Genomic DNA, 21241 nt, shown 5'->3' on the forward strand with positions numbered 1-21241 from the left:
GGCTCCCTGCAGGGAGCCTGCTTCTCCCTCTGCCTGTGTCTCTGCCTCTCTCTTTCTCTGTGTCTTTCATGAATAAATAAATAAAATCTTTAAAAAAAAAAGAAATATTAGGGACGCCTGGGTGGTTTAGCGGTTGAGTGTCTGCCTTCGGCTTAGGGCGTGATCCGGGATCAAGTCCCGCAATCCCAGGATAGAGACTGTCATCAGGCTCCCCATGGGAAGCCTGCTTCTCCCTCTGCCTATGTCTTTGCCTCTCTGTCTGTGTCTCTCATGAATAAATAAATAAAATATTTTTTAAAAAGTAAAAGAAATAACAGATGTTGCTTACTTAGAGTTGTATGCTAGCACACATTTACAATAATGTACTTTTTCTTTGGATATGCTCACATGAAGAATCTTCCTGTAGGTGGCAGAGTTACTTCTTTTGAACGGAGCTGATCCCTTACTTAGGAGTGACAATGGAAAATGTGCTTTGGATGAGGCCAAAGATTCATGTATGAAGCGCCTCCTTGAGAAATATGTTCCTAAATATCAAAAACATTATCTTACATCAGGTAAGATTAAACTGTGTTATATTTGTTCATTATATTGATAGAGAGTTATAGAAATTGGATTTAGAATTATAGAAATTAAATTTCTTTTCCTAAGTTTTGAGAAGACCCATCCAGGGGTGTCCTTGCTCCATTCATGTAGTAAAGCACATGGACTTGTTTGCAAATGCACATAATGGAAAGACGCACTTTTTCCTTCTTGTGCATTGCAAACAGTTAAGAAAACTTTTCTTTTTCTTTTTTTTTTTAAATATTTTTTAAATTTTTATTTATTTATGGTAGTCACAGAGAGAGAGAGAAAGAGAGGCAGAGACATAGGCAGAGGGAGAAGCAGGCTCCATGCACCGGGAGCCTGATGTGGGATTCGATCCCAGGTCTCCAGGATCGCGCCCTGGGCCAAAGGCAAGCGCCAAACCACTGCGCCACCCAGGGATCCCAAGAAAACTTTTCTAAAGTTCTTTTTTTTCCCCTGAAATTTTTTTGACTGAAAAACATGATATGATGTAAATTATATTGGACTGTATCTTTTTTTTTAAATCTATTTATGATAGTCACAGAGAGAGAGGCAGAGACATAGTTAGAGGGAGAAGCAGGCTCCACGCACCGGGAGCCTGATGTGGGACTCGATCCCTGGTCTCCAGGATCGCTCCCTGGGCCAAAGGCAGGCGCTAAACCGCTGCGCCACCCAGGGATCCCTGACTGTATCTTTTTGATAAGTATGACCAGGATTGTTTATTTCCATTTCCATTCCCTAAGAATATTTTCTTATGGCTGTATTTTTACCCTGTCATCTATTATACTGGTAAAAATTGAACTACGAAAGAACTAGATTTATAGTTGTCAATAAGAAGATTATAAGAATGATTTACATGCATGGCACTTTCTTTATATTCCCCTTAAATTTTTTGATAAGGTCACACATTCCTCTACTCAAAACCCGGTAGTGGCTCTCCATTTAATCTAGAAGAAATGTCAGTATCCTTACAGTGGCCTATAGACCCCTGATCTATAGGGGTCTGATCTATCAGCCAGCCATCCTACCAGTTAACTTCTGTCACCCTCTACCTATGTCACTCAACTCCAGTCACACTGGCCTCCTTGCTGTTCCTCCCTCACATCCTTCAAGTCTTAGTTCAAATGTCATTTCAGGGAGGCCTAGACTATCCTATTTAAAACTGCAACCTAAAACAAAACAAAACAAAACAAAACAAAACAAACAAAAAAACCCTGCAACCTGCCTCCTTCCCACCCTCACTGTATTAGTTATCTATCCCTATGCAACAATTACCCAAAATTTAGCATCTTAAAACAACAAACATTAATTATATCTCACAGTTTCTGAGGATAAGAAGTCTGGAAGCTTGGGACGTCTGGGTGGCTCAGCGGTTGAGTGCCTGCCTTCAGCTCAGGACATGATCCTGGAGCCCCGGGATCAAGTCCTGCATCAGGCTTCCTGCAAGGAGCCTACTTCTCCCTGTGCCTGTGTCTCTGCCATTCTCTCTCTGGGTCTCTCATGAATAAATAAATAAAATATTTTTTTAAAAAGAAGTCTGGAAGCCTTTTAACTGAGTAACCAGTTCTGGATCAGGATCTCTTAGAGTTTGCAGCCAGACTATTAGTAAGGGATAGTGAGCTCAAGGCTCAACTAAGAAAAGAAAATCCACTTTCAGGCTCACTCCCATGGTTCTTGGCAGGCCTCAGCTCCCCGCTGCTTGCTAACTGGAGGCTTCAGTTACTTGCCGCATGAGCTTTTTCCATAGGCCTGACGTCCTGGCAGCTGGGTCAGAAAGTGATCCAGGAGAGATAATGCACCCAAGACAGAGGGCACAAGCTTCCTATAACTCAATCTTGAAAGTGATATACAACCACTTCTACTATATTCTATTTGTTGTAAGTAAGTCACTAAGTCTGGGAAGTTCTACCCTTTGAAAGGAGGAATATCAAAAACTTTATGAATGTATTTTACAAACTGCCACACTCACTCCGGTCCCTCTTACTCTACTCTACTATTATATTTAACCTTTTACCATAGCACTTAACACCTTGAACACAGTATATGATTTGTTAATTTTTAGTCTTTCCCCACCAGAATCTAAGCTCCATGAAGGGAAGGACCTTTATTTAGTCTGGTGATGAGTACTAAATGCCTTGTATACAGCAGGCATTCAGTAAATATTTGTTGAGTAAGTATGTATTAGTCCTTTTAACCAAACAAATTCTTTACCTTCAAGAGTTATGTATGTGCTTCATTCACCTTTATTAAACTATATTTTATTGTATTAATATTTAAAGATTTTCTTTATTTGAGAGACAGAGCGAGCAAGAGAGAGAGAGCACAAGCAGGGGGAGGGAGTGGGAGGAGCAGACTTCCTGCTGAACAGGGAGCCCAATGATGTGGGGCTTTATCCCAGGACCCCGGGATAGTGACCTAAGCTGAAGGCAGTTGCTCAACCAGTTGAGCTACTTAGGCACCCCATTAAACTGTATTTTAATAAAAATATCTCTAAAGAGGTAACTGTTTGAATGCTTTTGACTAAAGAATAAGACTTGGATCAAAACACCCTGCTTTATAATAAAGAGATAAGTTCATTGCTAACTAAAGGACACCAAGAAGAAATTAATTAATGGTTCTTTTAGAACAAATGACTTCTTCCCCTGTAGCCCATTCTCATCAGAAAATAAGAGGGAGAGGGTCCTTGGGTGGCTCAGTTTGATAAGCATCTGCCTTTGACTCAGGTCATGATCCCAGGGTCCTGGGATGGAGCCCAGCATAGGGCTTCCTGCTCAGCAGGGAGTCTGCTTTTCCCTCTGCCTTTCCCCCCTGTTTGTGATCTCTCTCTCTATCTCTCTGTCAAGTAAATAAGTAAAATCTAAAAAGAAAAAAAAATAAGAGAGACACACTATACTTTGTTGAGGCCAGGTCTATAAAAGCACATTGAGATAGATTATTCATATTTACATTCATTGAGATAGATTATTGCACTCAAATTTACATTTCAAGCTATATGAGAAATTATAGATATTCGCTTGAAGGCAAAAGGATGTGTATTTTTACATTTTTGCTTTAATAATCTGCTTAATTGCTTGACTTCTCTGTTTTATGGTAGCATGCATTGTTTTGCTATTCTGAGAGTGCTTTCTCCAGCATTTTAGCCCTTTCTCCAAATCCAGAATCTCCCATTCACCAGTGCCCACTTCTGACAGATTTTTACCCAAGGAGATTTCATTCATGGAAAGGAATCCCAACCCTTTCTTCTTAGGAGTTAGTTCCCACTCTTCCCTTGTAAGGGAATTTACCAAGGTGGTATTATGCTTCATCAAGTGGTTTGAATATTTCTTAAGTTTGAACTTTCAAAATCTGTCATTAATTATCATCCTACTTATCAGTATAAATGAAGAGGTAATTTACTTAATAATTTACTTAAAAAATATCAAACAGTATTTGTTTTTAAATTTCAGTTGAAGAGTTTTTAATTATAGGAATGATGGATAAAGAACCTTCCTCATGCAATATATATTTGGTGCTTTTCTCTCGAAAAGTATAATACATCTACTTGGTATAGGACAAGAGTTCATTCTTACTAACTTTACAGCCTGGAGTAAATTAGCCCTCTCAATTTTCTCAACTGTAAATGTGGGCTTATAGTATCTATTCTGCTACCTATATATCTGGGATTGTTACTATGAGGATGGGAGTTGATGTATATAAAATACTTCCATACAATATCTTATACATGACAGAGCTTGGAATGACAGAGTGAAAAAAGTTACAGCTACATCACCACCTCAGAATTTACATCTGTGTAGTGTTTTTTTTGTTTTGTTTTGTTTTTAGATGGTTATACTAAAACATATAAACTCTTAAAACAGAGAGGATAAAAGCCCTTTCTTGCTTCCAGATTCTCTTAAGAACCATGCCCAAAATGCTGGTTCCTGTAAAACATTTTTCTGCTCTTTTTTTAAAAGATTTTATTTAGTTATTTGACAGAGACAGAGAGAACACAAGCAGAGGGAGCAGCAGGCAGATGGAGAGGGAAAAGCAGGCTACCTGCCCTGGGATCCATGGGGCTCAATCCCAGGATCTTGGGGTTATGACCTGAGCCTAGGCAGATGCTTAACCGACTGAGCCATCCAGGTGTCCCCTTTTGTATCCTGCTTGCTTATTTATTTATTTATTTATTTATTTATTTATTTATTTATTTCTACTCTTTTATTTTAGAACCAAAATTAGAAGGCACACAGTCCTTTCTGCTCTTGAAAAATAGTAATAACAAAATTAAATTACTGGCACTTTCTTTGTGCCAGTAACTCCTCCAAACTCTTTACATGGATTATCTTATTTAACTTTCATAACAATTCTATAAGATAAAGACTATCACTACTTTCATTTTATGGAGATGAGGTAGAGATATTAAGAAATTTACCCAGAGTGATCCAGCTGCTAAGTAAATGAGTAAAGATAGAAACTCAGGAGTAGGCTGCAGGGACTGTGCTCCCAGCCCCTTTGCTTCATTGAGGGACATTCTGTATGTCTACTCTCTCTTGCATGAGTTGAATAGGTGAATACTAGGCCTCATTATGCACATTATAATTTGATTGCAGTCATGAAAACTATCCCCAAGAAATAAAATGTTCTTTATCCCAGTTACGTCCCTGTTAAAATATTTTTACATTTCTAGTTCACAATGTATTTAAAGAATTCTATATTGTTTACATATCACATCTAAGATGTCCACTCATTTATTCCTTCCCCTATTAAATAGTCATTGAATACCTCCTGTGTGTAAGGCACTGTTTCTAGGTTTTTATCTTCTGTGTCCAAATGTGTATGCAGGTAACTAATTCCACTTCTGGTATTTAAAAGAGACACTAAAGTGCTTTTCTTTTATTATCAGCCAAGGTATATTTTATTCAAACCATCTTTTTTTTCTTACTCAAGAGCAGCCTTTTCATGCCTATGTATTTCACTTTTAAGAGAATGAAGCATTCAAACTAGAATCTTATTAAGCAGACATACTAGGAAATGATAATCCAGTTATTTATGAAAGAATTTAAAAGTAAAATTTCCCTGATTTTCTCATGGCCAAGGACTGATAGGTTTTGGAAATCTAGAGTCTGACTACTGGAGGCTATTTTCTTTGATTTTCTCTTTTGGTTTACAGCTCAAAAGAACAGCACTGATTCATTAGACATAGAGGAAGCAAACCAGCACAAGGTATAGCCCTATTTAGCAATAAACATGCTTATAGAATGAACCTGCTGCTTATTTTAAAGATTATCAGAATGGAAAGAAAGATGGCTAAAGCATCTATCAGAAACAGTGACTTCGCCTTTGCTTTTAAGAAATTTTGGAATAATTATATGACAATTAGGGCGTTCTGGGCTGTTAGTTTGGGAAGCAATTGAGTAAATACAGCATGTCTTGGCACACTGGTATATCAGTAGCCATTTCCTTTTTCCTCCTCTTCATGGAGCTGTGAGGTTTATCAACCATGTCGATTTCCTCTGGCCTAAGCACAGGACAGGAATCAAAGGTGTAGATCTATTCCTTCAAATTATATATGGTGGGCGGTTAGTCTTCATCTGGTACTTGGGTTGTGGTGAGTGAGAGGAAATGATGTCCCTGTTTTAATCATACCAACCCACAATGATGTTTTCATGAAGATCCGTTTGGGAGCATATTGGTCTCCTTGATGTTAAATCCCTTCTTCTGCCTTACCTATAGTCTGTCATAAATATAAGATGAAAGAACTATCTAATTCTGGCTCTATCTATATAACAATTGAGAGAGGTGTGTGTTTTTCTAAAGCATTCTTGTTTGGTTACACTTAAAGCCCATAAAAATGAAGTAGATTAAATTTTTTATTATGCTTAATAGTATTAATATTGCTAAATATTGGCAAAAACAAATTAAAATGTGAGGCAGAAAATACAGATTAGTACACATAATGAGTCTAAGTCTACTACATTTGCTTTTCTCTCTTAGTCTTCTTTTTTGAAATATTAGGTTGTATATATCCCATTAGGCCCTGTGGTTAGATCAAATCATAAAATTGAGTGGAGTAGTGGTTCGATTTATCAACAATCCTGAATTGAGTATAGAATTAGAGCTGAAAATAAAGCTAACTATATGTTTTGTTTCTTTAGAAACCAAAATTCAGTTCTAAAAATCTCATTGGGTTTGTTCGTGATGAAAATTCCAACAGACAGAAGTCAGAACATGTAGAAGTTGATAAAGGAAGTAAAGAGGGTTTATTTATAAATAAAGAAGATGTATATGAACATTGCCAAAAAGATTCCAAAGACACAAAATTTGGTAAATTCAAGCATAAGCAATCAACTTTTAACGAAATACACTCTACTAGAAGACTCCGAAAGAAGGGTCTCCAGAATATCAAAGGCGTTAATACAAGTATGTCTAAAGATAAAGGAAGAAGAAACACAGGACAGAAAAGAACTCAAGTGGATGATCCAAAACAAGAAATATGCATTCCAAGAAAGGCAAGAGCTGTTTCTTCTTCCAGAAGAATAAACAGATTAGTTACTGGTCAGCCAGATACTCTCCAAGCCTTTGATGACCTTCCAGAAAAGTCACATAAACTTTTTAGCCCAGCTCTGTCAAGCCTGAAAAATGGATTAGGTAACAATATTGAGGCTTGTTTAGTTCCAAAAGAGACACATATCCAGAGCCTGGATTTATCAGATAATCAAGAAATGAAATTCTTAGGATCCACTGACCAAGAAGAAGCTGTTCTTTTCTCAAGACTTTCCTTACAGAAAGAAATCAAGTTGCCACTTGTTACTACAGATCAGCAGCCTCACACTCACCAAGAACAACAGCACATTAGCCCTTATAAATCTCCTGAAAACAGTAACTCAGGTCAAAAATGTGAGAACCTTAGTAAGTGGGAAAATTCTTTCGTATCCTTTATAAAGGAAAATTTTAATAATGTTGATGATGATGATTGCTTTACCTCTGAAAAGACTGTAACATGTAAAACAGTGGTGTGTTCTACAGGTTGCAAAAACCACTGTAATTATAAGGAGAATGTAACAACTAGAAAAGAAATGGATTTTCAACAGTTTGTCCCTTCTGAAGACCATTTTTCACAGGAAAATGAGTTAAAAGTATGCAGTCTAACCATACAACAGGAAGCTGTTAATCTTTCTGATTCAGATAATACAATAGGTCCTGAACAACGTGTTGCCATTTATGAACAGTGCAAAAGTAAAACTTCTTTTGATCACTCACATGGCAATTCTGAGCATACTTCCCTGGCTTGTCCACGAACATTTTCAACACAGGAAGCTTCAAAGTTGACTAGTCATGTGAAGCTATTCAAAAGGCCTCAAGATTTTAGCTCCAGAGCACCAACTCCTTTAATGGATCAAACAGATATTCATATTGTGGAAAAAGTAAATGAGGGAGAAGACCCTAAAAAGAATTGCAATGATGGAAGCCGGGAAACAAGTTCTTCAAATGGACCTTTATCCACAGTTGTTAATTCTCAAGTAATAGAAACAACTGCAGTAGAAAAAAGGAAACAAGATCTTCCAAAGAGCAAAACCATACATGATACAGTTTTTTATTCCACTGACAATATCAGTAAGGAATTGACCAACATTTCACAACTTAGACAAAAAGAAGAAAAGGAAATTTCTCATATAGCAGGTATTAGTAGTATTGCTTGATTTGTACATATCTCCTACAGATTGACATATTTTATAGAAATTTGTAACTGAATTTATGCCAAACTGACAAGAATGAGGACATGTGGACTATATGCCAAACTGACAAGAATGAGGACATGTGGACTATAATTTTGGGATGCTGTTAGTTAAGTAATATTGTTTATTTTGAAAATAAACCATTATTATGAAAGACTGTTGCTAAATTGGTATTGACAAGTTAATAAACAGTATATCAATTTTTTTTGTTTCTTTTTATTATAGCACTTATTTAGTATCAGTTAACCTAGCATTTCCATAGCAGGAAATTGTTAGCTCTATTGCTTTCAGCGATTCTGTGTTCCCGTCAGAATTGCATCCAGCAAACTTTGTTATATAAAAACATTTTTTAAAGATTTTATTTTTAATTTTTTAAGTTTTTATTTATTTATTTGACAGAGAAAGAGAGAGCACAAGCAGGGGGAGTGGCAGGCAGAGGGAGAGGGAGAAGCAAGCTCCCCGAGGATCCCATTCTGGGATCAAGCATGACCCAAGCTGAAGGCAGACGCTTAACTGACTGAGCCACCAAGGCACTCCTAAAGATTTTATTTTTAAATAATCTCTCTACCCAACCAGGGCCGTAACTCAAGAGTCTCTACATGCTCTACTGACTGAGCTAGCCAGGTGCCCCTGAAAACATTTTTAAAGGCTTTTATTCCTTAAAAAATAAATAAAATAAAGTAAAATAAAATAGAATAAATCAGTCCAGCTAGGAACAGAAACTTGGAATGGTTATGAGTTTTTCTAATCACGTAACCAGTGAGGAGAACTGCAGCACTGATGTTGTAAAATGTTTGTTTTTTAGATGAGGAATTAACTAGTAATATCAATGGAGATGAAAGCACTATGAGAAATGGTGAGAAAGAAGAAAAAACAGATTCTGAAATTCACATGTCTAATATCCAAGAATGCAAAAAAGTTCAGAATTTCAGAAAAAGACAAAATTTATTGAAAGCTACCCGCAGCCAAGGTTTGTCTTTCTATAAGTGTATAGGTAAAAGTTGACATGATCAAGCCCAGCAGTATGCTCTACTTCAGGGAATTTCTTAACTTTCAGATTTACTGTTGTTTTTTTTCCCTCATTCACTAAGTTTTAAGATTATTTCAGCTATATTTTTTTCAGATGGTTTTACAATAAATATAAAGTAAACTACTTGAGAATTTTTTAGTTCTCAGATACATTCTTACCATGTTTCTGCCTGTGACTTCTAATTTGAAATGTTAGAGGAGGTAAGACAGACAGCCAGAATACTGAGTGCATGTGGTGCACCTGAATCGTGCGCGATCCCTTTGATGCTCCAATGAGCCCTTTCACTAGAAGGGAAATTAAAGAGTAGCCTCTGGTTTCTTTTGTCAGATGAATGAACTGTGTGTGTTTGGCAGTATGGACAAGTTAACCATATCTCGACAGGTCTTAGAGCTAGTTCTGTGGCTAGGCCAGGCCACTTCAGGTTAAGTAGTAAGGTTTATAAAGGTTAAATGAACTGAAAAGTTTGCCTATTATGTATTAGGAAGTAGGAAGACACATTCTCTGTGATCTTGAGCTTCCAGAGACTAAAAAAATAGATCACATATAAAGTAACTGAAAGCTGAATATTTCTTAGTTTACTTTATTAATAAATATTAATACAATTATTAAACATATTATCAATATTTATTAATTTATGAATAAAGTTTAATGCTATTAAGAAGCACTCAGCATTAACCATAGTAGACTTTGTGAAGAAGTTTTTTGTGAAGTTAGTGTGGGTGCTGTTTGTTTCCTTTGCAGTTTCTTCTAGATTGTATTTTAAAATTTCAGTTACGTGCTAAAGAAATATATGATGACAGTTACATGGAGGAATTTTTGACTTTTTGTTCCAAAATGTTTATCATGTGCCTTCCTTCTTTGCTACAACACACCAAGAACTAGGTGAGAAGATTTGTACCATTCACAGTAACAATTATGGGAGAGATTTTTCAGTTCAAACTTGCAAAATACAGTTCTGCTGTTTTGGATATTTCATAATTTTTAAACTAATTTTTTTTTTCTTAAAGATTTTTATTTATTTATTCATGAGAGACACAGAGAGAGGCAGAGACACAGGCAGAGGGAGAAGCAGGCTCCTTGCAGGGAGCCCGATGCAGGACTCGATCCTAGGACTCCAGGATCATGCCCTGGGCGGAAGGGAGGTGCTCAGCCGCTGAGCCACCCAGGGATCCTGGATATTTCATAATTTTAAAATATATTCTCTATAGATGTATATATAGTATTAAAAATATATAATAGATATGTCTTTACTCTTCTAATAAAAATTCCTGAGTACAAAGTTATAAGAGCATTGTGATTTTGTCTGGATGTCAATGGAAGGTGGACATGAGGCTGTCAGCCTTTCCTGTGGTTGACATAACTGAAGATTCCATCTTTTAGAGAATAATTCTCTAAACTTTTTACCTCTTGACCCGAAATTATATGCCTAGTTGCTGGCATTTAGGAAATGGAGCAGGGAGCATGTTTTAAGGTTTAATACAGGGGTTCTCAAACCTAATCTTGCATCAGAATCACCTGGAAAGCTTGTTAAAACAGATTGTTGGGCTCCACCCTCAGAAAGTCTGATTCATTAGATATACTATTGGTATATAACACATTTTCAAACTTAGCAATTTAAAACAACACACGTTTTTTATCTCATAGTTGCTGTAGATCAGGTATTGGGCATGGCTTAGGCCCATCTTCTGCTCAGGATATGTCATAGGCGACAGTCAGGGTGTTGTCAAGACTAGGGTCTCATCTGAAGGCTCAACCAGGGAAGGATCCATTTTCAAGTTCATTTGGTTAGTGTCAGGATTCAATTCCTTGAGGGTTGTAGCCACCTTGTAGTCATGCTCGGTTTCTTCCTTCATGAGTTGTTCCAGTAAGTCCTCTTGGTTCATCAAAACATGCAAACTGAAGATGATAGAGCAAATTTGCTAGCAAGCAGAAAATTTTACAATCTCTTATAACCTAATAAAATAAGTGAAATACCCTCAATATTGAGATATTCTTTTGGTTAGAAGCAAATTATTCAAGAGAGGGGATGATTCAGGCCATAATACCAGGAGATGGGGCTCATTAGGAGTTCTTAAAGTCTGCCTTCCACAGTAGGCTTGTGAGGTGGGCTGGAGAATTAGCTTTTCTAACAAGTTTCCCAGGTCATACACTGCTAATTTGGGACTACATTTGAGGACTATTTATTAAAAATAAATATTCTTTTCTGTTTGATCACACTAATCCTCTACTTTGCCTTCTGTTTCACTCTGAAGATTTTCTGATGTGTTTTCTACAGAAAATAAACCTTTAGTTTCCTGGCTTGGAGATGGGGACTTTGGGTAAGAGCAATGGTTGCCAGACAATTCAGCGTTGGGTGAAGGGAACTTGGGGTCCCAACTTCTCTCTATAAACTTTCAGTCAATCTCCATATTTTTACCCAGTTCCATGCACACTGCCTTTCACCATGCTTGATACCCCCAGGTGCTGGATACAGGGAGATCTTCTTCCTCTCTAATTATTTTTGCAGGAATTTGGGTTGAGGCATTTCCTCTACTTTATCAAGGCAGTTAACTCTTATTCATTAGTGATTTTCCAGTTCCCAAAAAGTTATTGAAGTCTTTGTCCTCTCTGTGTCCTCTTCTATTTTTTTTTATGCTGTTAAAAAAAAATCCTTTACTATCATTTTAGCATGGTTTGGGAAAGAAATTGAGGGGAAAACATGGTCCTTTTTTTTTTTTTTAGATCCAACTTAATTCTCTCTAAGTTGTGGTTCAAGGAAAAGATTTTTTAAAGAATCTTTGGATAATGATGTTGTGTACTGCATGATTTATGAAAGAAAGAATGTAATGGGCCTTGGTTCGGTTTTTGGTGTCTTTTGTGTTCAGAAATACACATATTGACATAGATAAGAGCTATAAAGAAGAGTTTTATAAAATCACAGTTTGGTTTAAGAAAAGTTTTATCCATTGTTAAAGGACTATTAAGAGTTAAATGAAGGTAAAATTGAAGCAAGTTTGTTTTAATCAAACTTATGATAGAGTGACTAAGCAGCTGTTAGAATGAATTCAAAGTAATGTGCTTAAATGCTCTGCAATTCCTTCACAAGTTATATATATATTTTTAAAGATTTATTTATTCATGAGAGACACACACACACAGAGAGAAGCAGAGACACAGGAAGAGAGGAGAAGCAGGCTCCATGAAAGGAGCCCAATGGGGGACTCGATCCCAGATCCAGGGATTACACCCTGAGCAGAAGGCAGACACTCAACCGCTGAGCCACCCAGGTGTCCCTCACAAGTTGTATTTTAAAACAGCAATAGCAATAATGATGTTGATGTATGTTTTGTATAGTGCATCCTACTTAAGATATTTTGAGGAAGCTGCTGTGTATTTTCTAAGCTCCTTTGTAATGATCAGCATTTAGCAGAATAGTAGTCTCAGTTTTGCTTGGCAAATTTACAGAAATGAAGACAGCTGGGATCAATAAGAGGCGTTCCAGAGGGGAGAGCCGGCTTCATTTGGCTGCCAGAAGAGGAACTTTGTCTCTGGTGAAGGCTCCAATAGAATCTGGAGCAGATGTGAATCTAAAAGACAATGCAGGTTTGGATTCTTGAAATTTTCATTGTGTTTATAACTTGAACTCCCTGAAATCCACATTTCATCCACCCTACCCCAGTTTTGATCCTGGCTTCTAACTTTGAACTGTCTTAATAATATATCATTTAATTAATAGTTAAGTTCATCTTGGTTTTCACCAATTGCTAAAATAACCTCCTCTGAAATAGTTTTTAACTTACATGTGGGAGCATTCAGAGGGAGTATACATATTGGAGAGTAAGGAGAGCTTTATTTAGGTCTTTTCCTTGGAGATCTTAATACTATTCTCTCGCTTTGGAGAAAATGTCAGTTTTTTTCCAGTTCCCTGTTCCCTCTCTTTCTCCTCTCTTTACACTATTTGTTGTCTCTTTCCTTATTTTTATTTTCAGCCTCCATTTTTAAATTCATCTTCTAATATTTTGCTCAAGCACGAGAAAGTCATGTGTGAGGTCTTAACAGAGGGAAAATCTCAAATATTGATTTCAGGCATTGTATGTCATTTTGAAGAGATATGTGACAATGCAGTGATACAGATAGGGAAGGCAGACTTGATCTTACTCTATTTTAATATCTAAGATGAAGCAAATTGACATGATTTTTATTTACTCTAGTCCCATTATATTTTATGTTCTGTGAGTCTTCTATGTTGGCACTTGGATCAACCAATCTTTTTGATGAGATTGGTTTGTTTTAAAAATTGAAACATTTTAGGGCCATGGTTTTCAATATTATTTCTTGTAAATACTTAGTATATATATTTGAATCAATATAGGTACTCATTGCAATAGTGCAAATTACCTTAATAATGAAGATACTAAATGAATGTTGGTTTGTAAGCAGCAGCTTGTTTTGTTCTTTTTTCCTTTTTTAGGTTGGACACCACTTCATAAGGCATCTACTAAGAGATCTAATGATAAAATTGTAGAGTTGTTAAAAGCTGGTGCTAATGTTAATTGTGGAAAACTAGATGGGATTCTTCCCTTACATGATGCTGCTGCCAACAATCATTTAAAGGTACAATGCACATCAGATTGGGTTCCTATTACTTTTTCTTAGAGAAACAAGTGAAGAAAATGAAGATATTTTAAATTGAGCATTAAAGTGATTCCTCAGGATGCCTGGGTGGCTCAGTAGTTAAGCTTCTCTGCCTTCGGCTCAGGTGGGCTCAAGTCATGATCCCGGAGTCCCAGGATCAAGTCCCACATCAGGCTCCCTGCATGGAGCCTGCTTCTCCCTCTGCCTGTGTCTCTGCCTCTCTCTGTGTGTGTCTCTTATGAATGAATGAATGAATGAATGAATGAATGAATAAATAAATAAATAAATAAAATCTTAAAAAAAAAGAAGAAGAAGAATATCAGAAAGGGGCACCTGAGTGGCTCTACCGTTAAATGTCGCACGCTTGATCTCAGCTCAGGTCTTGATCTCAGGGTCATGAGTTCAAGCCCTAGACTGGGCTCCATCCTGGTTATGGAGCCTACTTAAAAAATAATAATACTAATAGTAATACCAGATGAGTGGGCTATCATCCAGAGTTTTTTCATTTGTTTTCTCATTGTGTTTTTGATTTATATTTTGCTGACGGCAAATGATGCGGAACATTTTCTCTTTTTTTATTATAAATTTCCTTTTTTATTGGTGTTTGGAACATTTTCTCATGTGCTGTTGGCCATGTGTATGTCTTTGGTGAAATGTCTGTTCATGTCTTTTGCCCATTTCATGATTGGATTTTTTGTTTCTTTGCTGTTGAGTTTAATAAGTTTTTCATAGGTTTTGAATACAAGCCCTTTATCTGATATGTTGTTTGCAAATATCTTCTCCCATTCTGTAGGTTGTCTTTTAGTTTTGTTGACTGTTTCTTTTGCTGTGCAGAAGCTTTTTATCTTGATTAAGCCCCAATAGTTCATTTTTGCTTTTGTTTCCCTTGCCTTCATGGATGTATCTTGCAAGACGTTGCTGTGGCCAAGGTCAAGAAGGCTGTTTCCTGTGTTCTCCTCTAGGATTTTGATGGATTCTTATATCACATTTAGATCTTTCATCCATTTGAGTTTATCTTTGTGTCTGGTGTAAGAGAATGATCTAGTTTCATTCTTCTGCGCATGGCGGTCCAATATTCCCAGCACCATTTATTGAAGAGACTGTCCTTTTTCCAGTGGATAGTCTTTCCTGCTTTGTCAAATATCAGTTGGCCATAGAGTTGAGGGCCCATTTCTGGGTTCTCTATTCTGTCCCATTGATCAATGTGTCTGTTTTTATGCCAGTACCACACTGTCTTGATGATCACAGCTTTATAGTACAACCTGAAATCCAGCATTGTGATGCCCCTGGCTCTGGTTTTCTTTTTCAGTATTCCCCTGGCTATGAATAGAAGGAAAGGGAGAAGAAATGGGTAGGAAATATCAGAAAGGGAGACAGAACATAAAGACTCCTAACTCTGGGAAATGAACTAGGGGTGGTGGAAGGGGAGGCGGGTGGGGAATGGGGGTGAATGGGTGACGGGCACTGAGGGGGGCACTTGACGGGATGAGCACTGGGTGTTATTCTGTATGTTGGCAAATTGAACACCAATAAAAAATAAATTTATTATTTAAAAAAAAGTATTCCCCTGGCTATTCGGGGTCTTTTCTGATTCCATACAAATCTTATTTGTTACAAGTCTCTAAAGAAAGTCATGGTATTTTGATAGGGATTGCATTAAATGTGTAAATTGCCCTTGGTAACATTGACATTTTCACAATATTAATTCTTCCAATCCATGAGCCTGGAATATTTTTTTAAATATTTTATTTATTTATTCATGAGAGACACAGAGAGAGAGAGGCAGAGACACAGGCAGAAGGAGAAGCAGGCTCCATGCAGGGAGCCCAATGCGGGACTCGATCCTGGGTCTCCAGGATCACACCCCGGGCTGCAAGCAGCGCTAAACCGCTTTGCCACCGGGGCTGCCGGAGCATGGAATATTTTTCCATCGCTTTGTTTCTTCCTCAATTTCTTTAAGAAGTGTTCTGTAGTTTTTAGGGTATAGATCATTTACATCTTTGGTTAGGTTTATTCCTAGGTATCTTATGCTTTTGGGTGAAATTGTCAATGGGATTTGCTCCTTCATTTCTCTTTCTTCAGTCTCATTGTTAGTGTATAGAAATGCCACTGATTTCTGGGCATTGATTTTGTATCCTGCCACACTGCCGAATTGCTGTATGAGTTCTAGCAATCTTGGAGTGCCGTCTTTTGGGTTTTCTATGTACACTATCATGTCATCTGCGAAGAGGGAGAGTTTGACTTCTTTTTTGCCAATTTGAATGCCTTCTATTTCCTTTTGTTGTCTGACTGCTAGGGCTAGGACTTCTAGTACTAGGTTGAATAGCAGTGGTGAGAGTGGACATCCCTGTTGTGTTCCTGATCTTAAGGGAAAGGCTCCCAGTGCTTCCCCTTTGAGAATGATATTTGCTGTGGGCTTTTCGTAGATGGCTTTTAAGATGTTGAGGAATGTTCCCTCTATCCCTACACTCTGAAGAGTTTTGATCAGGCATGGATGCTGTATTTTGTCAAATACTTTCTCTGCATCTATTGAGAGGATCATATGGTTCTTGTTTTTTCTCTTGTTGATGTGATCTCTCATGTTGATTGCTTCTCATGTTGAACCAGCCTTGCATCCCGGGGATAAATCCCACTTGGTCATGGTGAATAATCTTCTTAATGTATTGTTGGATCCTATTGGCTAGTTTCTTGTTGAGAATTTTTGCATCTGAGTTCATCAGGGATATTGATCTATAATTCTCCTTTTTGGTGGGGTCTTTGGTTTTGAAATGGAAATATATGGATTTTTTTTATAATGATGGAATGTTTCTGAGTCATGGTTATAGTAGTGATTACTGCAGTAAAGCTGATTATATATATATAAAAAAAGGCAAGGGGCCTTCTTCTTGGTCACCTAATTTTTGTCATGTTCTTTGTTCCTTAGGTCTACCCCATCATGTTACCTGGAACTCTCTCCCAACTATAGCTTTCGCCTTGCCTGCTAAGTGCCTTTTTGTGCTGTTGCTATTCTCTTACACTTTTGTCTATGCATGAGCCTTATGGAAACAGCTGTTCAGGGTCCTACTCCATCTGAGCTGAGTTCTCTGTGTCTTCCAAACTAATATATTAAATGAGTCCATGTTAACACATTAAAGGTCAAAGCCTTCCTGTAGGAAGGCCTCATCTTAACACACAAAATAGTCATTATTAATATGGTGTAATTTTTAAGTCCAGAAAAGCTTCCTTTGTTAAAGAACAACAACAAAAAAACTACCTTTCTCCCTCCCAAATATATAGTAATGGAAAGAGAGTATAAGGAATCTGTATTTTTAAATAATTCCACAGGTGACTTTACTGATAACTCAGGCTTAGAAACTCCTGGATTAATGAGGTACTGCTCACCCCCTCTTTTTATTTTTTAAAGATTTTATTTATTTATTCGTGAGAGACCAGAGAGAGAGAGAGAGAGAGAGAGAGAGAGAGAGAGAGGCAGAGACACAGGCAGAGGGAGAAGCAGGCTCCTTGCAGGGAGCCTGATGTGGGACTTAGTCCAGGGTCTCCAGGATCACACCCTGGGCTGAAGGCGGCACCAAACTGCTGAGCCACCCCTGCTGCCCACTCACTCCCTCTTTTAAAAAACAAAACAAAATACCTTTACTCAGACTTCACTAAGTTTTTATCAAAAATCTTTGTAGGAGACTTTCTTCATATGCTATTTATTATCCACTGTCCCTCATTACTTAAGTTGGTCTTTTTACTCCTCTAGAGAAAAAGGGGGCTTAGGGGACTTTCATTAAGAATCCATTAGGGGGAAAAAAAAGAATCCATTAGGGGTGGTGGAAGGGGAGGTCGGCGGGAGGTGGGGGTGACTGGGTGGCGGGCACTTGACGGGATGAGCACTGGGTGTTATTCTGTATGTTGACAAATTGAACACCAATAAAAAATAAATTTATTAAAAAAAGAATCCATTATGAATATGGTATTTGACAGAGGCTCACATTTAGTTCTTATAGGTGATAAAAATGAGGTTCAAATGGTAAATAACTTGCTCAAGGACATAGCTAGTAGGTAGCAGGAATGAGTTTTGTATGCTTGATTTTAAAACAAACATATTTTCTCTTAAGCTAATTTCTCTTGTGCGAACTCTGGGCTGATGGGATAAATGAGGGGCTATCCTTATCATCTTCATTGGCCCATTTACTCCTAAATTTCTCTGCTTCTCCATACCTGGACATAAGGAGAAAAGATAAGCCACTAACACAGAGCATATCTCTATTTTAAACAAAATCCTGACCATGTTTTTCTACTCCAGTTTTTCAGTGATTTGAGTCCCTTACTTGACTCACACAGATGGAATCATTGGCTGTTTTTCACTAGTTGACTTATACCATAGCTAATTAGTAACATTTTTAACTTTGATCGTTTACAAACTCCCAATATATAACAGCTTTGAGTTATTAAGAGAAACCTTATTTATGTTAGAAACCATCCCCCACCCAATGTTACAACCTCTTTGACCTCAGTTTCCTCTTCTGTAAGATGATCAGGTTGGAGTAGACTATTTCTAAATTTCCTTTTATCTTTAGGATTCTGTGCATATAATTCACTTATTTAGGACACATAACAAATCTATTCAGATACTATTAGAAGGGTCATTGGATTTTCAAGCTAGCTCATTAAACTTCTTGAACAAGTAACATACCTAAAATATAGTGATGCAGGTTGAGGGAAAGGACAAAGGGCTCTGTTAAAGAGATAGAGTCAGTCTTGTATATCATTCTACCTGTGTGTGCTTCTTAACTGCAGTGAAGGCAGCATCTCTGGTATTTTCATGTCATTGTTTGGTTCTTCTTGAGGACAGGTCAGGCCAAATCATTAAATTATTTTATAGCTTTCATATCAAATTTAATAAAAAATTTTCTTGGCTAGCATTTGAAACTTCTTTTGATAACTTTTAATACTTTGATAACTTTTAATAGTGGTGTATTATAATGAAAGCAGAAATTATTGATCTTAGGTGTCTGTAGGGATAACTTTGGAAAAATACCTTGTAGGTAGCTGAGATTCTACTACCACATGGAGCAAACCCAAATCAAAAGAATCAAAAACAGAAAACTGCTTTGGATGAAGCAGATAATGAAAAAATGAAAGAGCTACTGATATCTTTTGGTGCAATTGAGACTGATAATAGAAATGAAAGTAATGCTACAGTCACTGGTATGTATGTCAGTATTGCTTGCTATCTTATACAAGTATATACATACCTCTGCTTAGAAAAATAAATCTTCAGATTTGTAGTGTAAATTGTTTCATAACTGGGGTAAATGTTTTGTGTGCTTACTAAACTTTTGAAAAGCATTATTTATTTTTGGAACTTAGCATTTCCAAACATGGTTTAATTTATATACCATATGATCCTATTGGATTGGAATTACATGTTGAAATGGAGCCCATATTGTTCATTAAACAATTATTAATCTTTACCATTGAGCCTGTGATAGAGATTTAACTGAAACCACACATATTGGCTTACTGTTAGTAAGGCCAGAAAAGGTTGATATTATACGAAAGTCTTTGCAATTAAGATTCCGTTACTTCAAAATTTATAGTGGCGTATGTGAAAGTTGGACCGATGCCAACTTTTCAATAATCTAACGTTTTGATGCTAGAATATGAATTTGTTAATAAGCAAATATAGTTATATGTGTATGTGTAAATAGAGTATAAAAATATTTCAAGGTAATTTATAGCAGGGCAAAATTTTATGAACCATTTTTTAAAAATAGTTTGCATTTAAATAATATAGTGAACTATCTATAAGAAATAAGCATGTTGTGAACACTAATATAGAAAACACATTTGTTAAGCACCTGCCAAGCAAACTAGGTACTTGCCCATGAGGAACTTCGAGTCTTGTGGGAAGGTCGACCAGAAAACAGTTAAACACAATTTATTAAGTGTTGAGGAGAGTGAGTTGTTCTTCCTTTTCTGTTCTTTTCTGCATGAGCCTTGACTCATAAGAGAAACCCGGGAACATACCTGCTCCTTCTCCCTATGAGGTGGAATAATTGGGGAAAGAATCTCCATTACACGGTTTTCCCCTAGCCTACCACTATCCTTACCAGTTGTTTTTCAAGAGAAGAATTATGTTACTGATATTATTGGTCAGAGCTAAAGATAATCACTGTCTCATATATTACTAGTGAGTTAGAGCACATGTAGGTCAAAGTCTAGACTGATACAAGGTTCCTCTTTTCATTGTGTGCTACTATATAGTATGTTTATACGGTCAGGGCCTTTCTTAGAGCCCCAGCAATGTCTTTCTCCCTCTCCACAGCCATATTTGGAATTATTGGGCACTGTGTTGTGAAGTGCTATATATCTATTCCCACCTGTCTGTTGTTTCTTGTGTATACATTTCCTTGGTCAGGTACCCTAAAGGGATGAGGGATGTAGGGTACAATACTTATATGAAGAAAGGGAACCCAGAATGGGAAAAGGATGAGAGACAATGAATTGTAGGCATAATGATTAAGAGCATGGATTTTGGAATCAGATCTGGTTTCAGTACTGCTATGTGACTTGAAGGAAACTTCCCAAATCCCCCTAAGCTTCATTCTACTCTTCTGTAAAATGGATAGAATAAACTACCTATCTTACAAGGCTTATATGAAGATTAAATAAGATTAAATAAGGAAAAGAGTTTGACATTCAATGTGTGATAAGTTTTTGGTAAATGTTAGCTGTAATCAGTCAGTTGATAGTAATAATAATGAGATGCTGAACATTAAGATATAATAATTGTAGACTTAATGTATTCCTTCTATTCTTGTCACCATTAAAATTGGTAAGATGAAGCTACATTATTGTATTTTCTAATTTTAATTCTTAAAGTCAAAATTCCTGCTGTCCAACCAAAAAGGCATAAGTGGTGTTTTTGTGATGACTGCAACACTGTTGATCCACCTTCTCTTTCACAAAGAGAAAAAAGAAGAGAAGGCTATCCTGTGGTGAGTGAAGTTGAAATCCTTTCATTTTTCGCTTTAGATAGTATCATTCTTTGGGCCAGCTAGCCATTGGTTATTGCTGATACTCTTTCCATTTTAAGGACACACAGGTTGAAATATTTTTTGTAACAAGAAAATAATATACTTAATGAGCCAAGAAAATATGTCATGTAATTGACTCACTTATCTGCATTGAATACAGAACTATGAATTAGCTGCTATTCTTTAAAACGAGGTTATGTTCTTTTTTTTTTTTTACATTCTCTCCATCAGCATTTATTTTTTTTAATAAATTATTTTTTTATTGGTGTTCAGTTTACCAACATACAGAA

The 21241-nt window shown here is 36.8% G+C and overlaps 1 protein-coding gene across 5 annotated transcripts in view; it reads left to right on the forward strand.

The window, feature by feature from the left end:
• The window catches only part of ANKRD31 (ankyrin repeat domain 31), a 133992-nt gene that overhangs the window by 69260 nt on the left and 43491 nt on the right, over positions 1 to 21241 (forward strand). For all 5 annotated transcript variants that reach the window (XM_041751877.1, XM_041751876.1, XM_041751875.1 and 2 more), the window contains 8 exons: positions 407 to 554; positions 5714 to 5766; positions 6699 to 8223; positions 9085 to 9249; positions 12754 to 12891; positions 13760 to 13902; positions 18957 to 19119; positions 20797 to 20912. In XM_041751877.1, coding sequence (XP_041607811.1) covers positions 407 to 554; positions 5714 to 5766; positions 6699 to 8223; positions 9085 to 9249; positions 12754 to 12891; positions 13760 to 13902; positions 18957 to 19119; positions 20797 to 20912 — 2451 coding nt within the window. The remainder of the gene's footprint in view (positions 1 to 406; positions 555 to 5713; positions 5767 to 6698; positions 8224 to 9084; positions 9250 to 12753; positions 12892 to 13759; positions 13903 to 18956; positions 19120 to 20796; positions 20913 to 21241) is intronic.

Source organism: Vulpes lagopus, chromosome 4 (assembly GCF_018345385.1).
Source record: "Vulpes lagopus strain Blue_001 chromosome 4, ASM1834538v1, whole genome shotgun sequence".
NCBI lineage: Eukaryota > Metazoa > Chordata > Mammalia > Carnivora > Canidae > Vulpes > Vulpes lagopus.